This window comes from Eimeria mitis, genomic scaffold, assembly GCF_000499745.2.
Source record: "Eimeria mitis Houghton genomic scaffold, Emh_scaff3755, whole genome shotgun sequence".
NCBI lineage: Eukaryota > Apicomplexa > Conoidasida > Eucoccidiorida > Eimeriidae > Eimeria > Eimeria mitis.
In genome coordinates, this window is record NW_024015282.1 from 1 (window position 1) to 5,535 (window position 5,535).

Genomic DNA, 5,535 nt, shown 5'->3' on the forward strand with positions numbered 1-5,535 from the left:
TTCCTGTCGAGCACAAGCACCAGTGATAGCAACATTAGGGCCCCATCTACAAAGAGCAGCCAACACCCTAGTCGACTCATTTGTAACATGAATTCCACACTTTTTGTTGCTGCTCTTACAAGACGGATTCTGTCGCGCTGCATCTACCCGGTTCCCTGGAGAAGGGACCTCGTGCGACTTGGTGCGTTTCGCAGAGAAACTACCGCGGTAGGCTTTATGGGATGCTGATCCTGAACGCCGGCTTTGTATTCCGAAGTATATGGCAGCTGGTGTCTGTAGTTCTCCCAGAGAGGACAAAGTCGAAGATAAAGTTGACGCCGTCGTGCACTGATGTAAGCAACTCCTCTGGTTTGGGGGGCATGGCTCGGTCTTGTCAAACGGTTGTGCACTCTTACGTATGACTGACCGGACATAAGCTTGGGAAGCATATTCACGTACAAAAAGTACTTATTTGACCACCAATAACGCATGTCCCCGACATCTTGCAGCTCGATGTTTGATTTGATTTCGCAGGATGACTTCCTGGCATCAGTTAATCAGAATCAAATTGAAGGTAGGCACGGGTGGCTCCGCCATTCCTGCACGCGTTGCACTGCGTTTTAGTTGAATGGATTCTCGACAACATCGGATTCACCGTTAGCTACTCGCTGCTTTTGGGCGTGTGTGCATGTGCTGTGCAGAAAGATACGGGGGCAGCTGCTCCAACGTCAAGGACTTTTCTTGGCCAGTGATGCCGCCAGGACCATTTGGGGGCTAGCCGAAGCGATATCCGCCTCTGCACGTATATTCCTCTGTTCCCTTCACCGAGCCTTCCTGCCCTTCGTAACAAAGTGACGTCGGAGCTGCCACGAGCAACTCCAGGTCCGACGATGACCGCAAGCGCAAGCCGTTAACGGCTCGAAGCAGAAGTGCCTGTTCCTAGTCTCTAGCAGCTTCCTCAAGCTGCTTGCTTCTGCAAAAAATACCCCGCTACTGTGCCAGTGCTTGCAGTATTCTGTGGCAGGAGCGCAATACCCAAAGGCAATGCCACATAGGCCCACGCAGAGCACGAGGGCCCTCTGGAGGACACTTACGCTTCACACACTCTCTTCAGCACCAGCACATTCTGGCCACATACCAACATGCTGTCTTTTTCTTTGTGGTGGTATCGGGCTACTATGGCACTGCGGCAGTGGGGGACTACCCCCTTTGCTAAAATTATGACGGAACCAGCGCGGTGGCCAGTGCGTCCGCCGCTGAGGACGAGTAAACTACTGTGCGCAACAAGCACCTGCAAACCTCCTGTAGTGAATAGACGACCAATGCTACCAGAGCAAACAAGAATCAAGTTACCGCTTAATCTAGCAGCTCGAACCTTCTGTAGTTGCAGCAAAAACGACNAACGACAGGCATTTCCATGAGTATGTACGCTTACTAAGACGTTAAAGGAGGCACTTTGCCGAGTCTTTAACCGTAAATAATCATCCCTCAATGCGTTTGCTCGAGAAGCATTCATGCATTCAAAATCCCCCCTGAGACCGGCGTTTCCGAGGAGCCAATGGCGACTGCAGCAGAGGGTCTGACAACCGACAACCCATGCCGCTGGTCTTGAGGATGTTTGGCTCATCCCCGTCCGCTACTAATGTTTTGTTCGCCGAAACAGACGTTCCTTTAACTTGCTCTTCACGAGGCCGTTGCAGTTGCTGCTGCTGCACTTGCTGCTGCGTCCCCCGCAGCGCCTGCGAGACGGGAGACTGCTGTTCCTGTAGGCAGATGTCGATCGCCTTGTAGAGGGCCTTTTCTTTCAATACTGCAAGCTCGCCGAGGAGCATGTAATACTGTCTCCACCACATGCAGCTGCCCTTGCCCCCCTTAAAGAGTACCTCCTGCTGCTCTAGATGCAGCTGCGGAGAACAGCTGCAGCTGCTGCTGGCCACGGGGACTGTGCCCTTCTCCATGCTTGATGCGTTTGTGACACGATGGTCGGAAAAGTCCCTCTGCAGCAGCTTCAGAAGCAGTTGCTGTCTCAACGCTGTCTGCGTTTCCACCAAGTGCCTCCTGACCTGCTGCAGCTGCTCCTCCGCCACAGCTATGAGCGCTGAACGTCGACCAGCCGTCCCCTTTCCGCTTCTACTGGTACACGTGGATCGGCTACTGTGGGTACTGCAGCAATCAGAGTCAGAAAACGCCGACCACGTTGCATTACTTGACATCAACTGGAGACTCGATGCCGTGTTAGGTACCCATCTGCGCTCGTCCCGACCGGCCGTCCGTGGAGACACATACTCCACCTTGTCGCCTTCACTCTGGTGCTGCTGTAGCAGCCGACGCTGCTGCATTAGAAGCTGCAGAGCCCTCTTGCATGAAAACTTGGTCGGCTTCACTGCGGCAACTGCACATGCGCGCAGCAGCTGCGCCTCATGGGGGTGCAGCCGTATCGCCACCGTTGCCTTTGATCCGTCGGCATCGTCTGAAATAGTGACGGGCACTCTTGCTTCATTGCAGCAGGCACTGCTGAAGTCACTCCCAGCTGATGCTGTTGAGCCATCCCCTATAGTCGGTAATGCTGCGTCTGCTACTACATGTAAACTCTCAGATAGTCCGGGAAGTGTCTTAGAACGTCGCGGCCTTTTTGATTGTCGCTGAAAGGGAGTTCCAGCACGTTCCTGTTTACACGACGTAGGGGACACAACAACCGAGAGGTTGATTCTTTTTTGGCGTATTGCCTCATCTTCCTCGTCGCTGTGCCCTACTGATTCAGGCGCTTGTCCTTGATCCCTTAAACGCGCCGGGCCCCGCAGGTGCATTTTGTGCCTCTGTACCTCCAGAAGCTTCTCGAAATGACGGCGAAATGCTGCCTCCAAACAGTTCGTCTCCGAAGTAACACCATAGCCAAGCTCATGTTGCACCTGCATGGGCTGAGAGTGGTCCTGCTGCAGTTGCTGCTGCAGCAGCTGCAGTGCATCAAATGTATCCTCCAAAGGGCACTCCACCATGCCTCTTCTGATGTTGGCTTGGGCCCCTGCTACCGGCACAGCGGATAGGTCCAGGTTAGCCATTTTTGCTTCTTTCCAGTCTTGCATGCATTTTTGCTCCAGCTGCTGTTGCTCTTGTTTATCGATTACCTGCACCGCGCACTCCGCAGGAGTAATGAAGTATAGCACTACGTCATGCTGTACTTTAGTGCCCCTGCGTCCATGCTACAAAAAAGGAACTGCGCACTGCAACAAGGCGAAAGGAAAAGTTCCTCTACGAAAGCACTTCAGCACTTACGGTTATTAGTGGCATTCGCTGTTGCATGACCACCTCCTGCTGCAACAGTTGCTGCTGCACCGCCAGTGGGAAGCTGCACCGCAGTAGCTGGAGAAGCAGCGAATCGCCGTAACAGCAAGCGGAGCACAGAGGAGACAGACAAGGCAAAATGACCACAACACTGCTGCTTGTATCACAGCCTGCTCCTCCCCTACTTCTTGCGTCGCTGTCGTACTTCGTGGGAAGGCGCCCAGAAGGCATCTTCGTTACTGGTGCTGTTGTCGAAGCAGCTGTCGTTGAATCTGCAGATGGCCCATGACGCCTGATGGGGCGACATAATCTCTTTCGNTGCAGCTGTTGCTGCCCTTGGCAGCAAAACTGCAGCTCCACCCCGTAACCCCTGGAACAGGGAATCGAGGGTAAAAGGTCAGCCAAAGCAGCCGCCGCCCCACAAATGCATACTGTACAGTTACTGCTGTTGTTGGTGGCGCCGCTGCTGAGTCCGATACACCGGTTTTGCTGCCTACAAGGGCACTGGTACGGCATATTTATGGCGGCATTTTCCTTTCCTGCTGCAGTTCCTGCCGGTGTAGTGCGTGCGTCGATGTCGGAACCCTGGACACTGACGTCTCTAAAGTGTACCAGGAGTGCTTCTGCACGGGCTGCTGTAATTGCCTGTTGCTGCTGCTCTTGCATCAGCGATCCTCGTTCTAGCAGCTGGTCTACTTGAAAAGCAGAAAATATGCGGCGAAGCAGTAGCAGCTGCTGCTGAGGGTGAGCGGCGCTCATCAGCTCCACGCGGGCAGCAGCCGCTGCTGGTTGCTCATTGTTACCACGGTACACGGGATAACAACACCCAGAGCAACAGCACGGCATTTTTTGCTGCTGTCGTGCTGCGATTGCCTCCTTTTGCGAAGACACGGGATGCGGCAGCATGGAGACTGCTGCAGCGAAGATCTGCGCCATTTGCTGCAGCCGCCCAGCAGCGGCGATCCTACAGCAGTAGCACATCCACTTGTTTAGCCACATCCCTTCAGCATCTATATCACCAATCAAACAGATACACCAGTCAAATGAGCTAGCAAGGGCGGCTACATCATGAATACATCAGCCTGATTGTTCCGTTCATCTAAACTTCGTGTCACTAATAGACAAAAACTTTCAAGTGGACTCACGAATGTAGGATTCTGTCGGTACGGCTGCTGGCAATACCCTTAAGCAACAGCAACTGCTGTCGTTGCTTCTGCTGTACGTTGGTTCCGTGCTGTTGNTAGTGATTTCTGGTGCACCAGCCGCCCACCGTGTCGCTGATGCTGCTCCAGCTTTCTCTGCCCTTGCTCGTCCTGGAGCTGCATGACTTCCAGGTTCTGCAGCTGCTTTTGTTTCTCGCGCAGCTCCTGCCTCACCTGTTGCACCTTGCTACCGAGTGCAGAGCTCCGTCCTACTGGGGCTGCGGGAAGCCTCTGCACAGCAACTGCTGCTGTTGCTTCCTTCAGCAGCGTTTGTTGCCTCCAACTCTCTTCCCAATATTGCATAGAGAGCTTTTGCACGAGCTCCTGATGTTCCTGAAGATGCTGTTGCTCTAATAGCCGTGCTGCTCCCTCAATAAGCTTTGCTTGCGATACACCACGCTCTCCTTGCTCTTGCTGCACCAGCGCGACTAGCTGCAGCTGCTGCTGCAGCAGCAATCCTTGCTGCTGGTGGTGCAGCATCAGCTGCAGCACTTGTAGAGTCTCCTCCTTTGTAACCTCTAGTGCTCTCAACAACTGTTGCCTCTGCTTCTGCAGCTTACTGGGATGTCGCCGCTGCTGCTGGTGCTGCTGAAGTTCCTGCAGTTGTCTCTGAAGCAAGACCAGCTGCAACTGCAACTGCTTCCTCTGTATCTGCTTGTTGTCTTCACCACTGCACTCTGCTGCCGCATTAGCCGAGTCAGCAATAACAGGCGCCACGAGCTTCTGCTTAGTGCGCGGGAATTCTCGCTGCTGCTGGTGTCGCTGCTGTGCCTCTGTTGGTTTTTGCCTTTGTTTTGGAATCTTTTGGTAGACGAACCCCACATGGCTTTCTGCGCTTGTGCCCATGCGCATGCTTAGCTGAGAGAAGCAGACGCAGCATCCAATTCTGAGTTCTGTGGTTTATAAACTCGAGAACATTTCTGCCTGTCAGTCACTGAAATTCATATGCTTTAGGATTTCGCAGTGAATGTTTACTCGGGTCGCAAGGATGGCCTGCATCCCGAAACTGGAGATTAGGTCGCCATGAAAGGAAACAAACACAAAGGTAGTCTTACTCCTGCAACGCAAGCCA

At 53.5% G+C, this 5,535-nt stretch overlaps 1 protein-coding gene across 1 annotated transcript; it reads right to left on the bottom strand.

The window, feature by feature from the left end:
* Window positions 1-1,499: 1,499 nt before the first annotated feature.
* On the bottom strand, window positions 1,500-5,315 carry EMH_0069230 (uncharacterized protein; the record flags this gene model as incomplete). Its single annotated transcript, XM_038022630.1, is given in 4 exon segments — window positions 1,500-3,104; window positions 3,253-3,577; window positions 3,581-4,271; window positions 4,532-5,315. Coding segments are annotated over 4 exon segments (3,405 nt in total).
* Window positions 5,316-5,535: the final 220 nt, after the last annotated feature.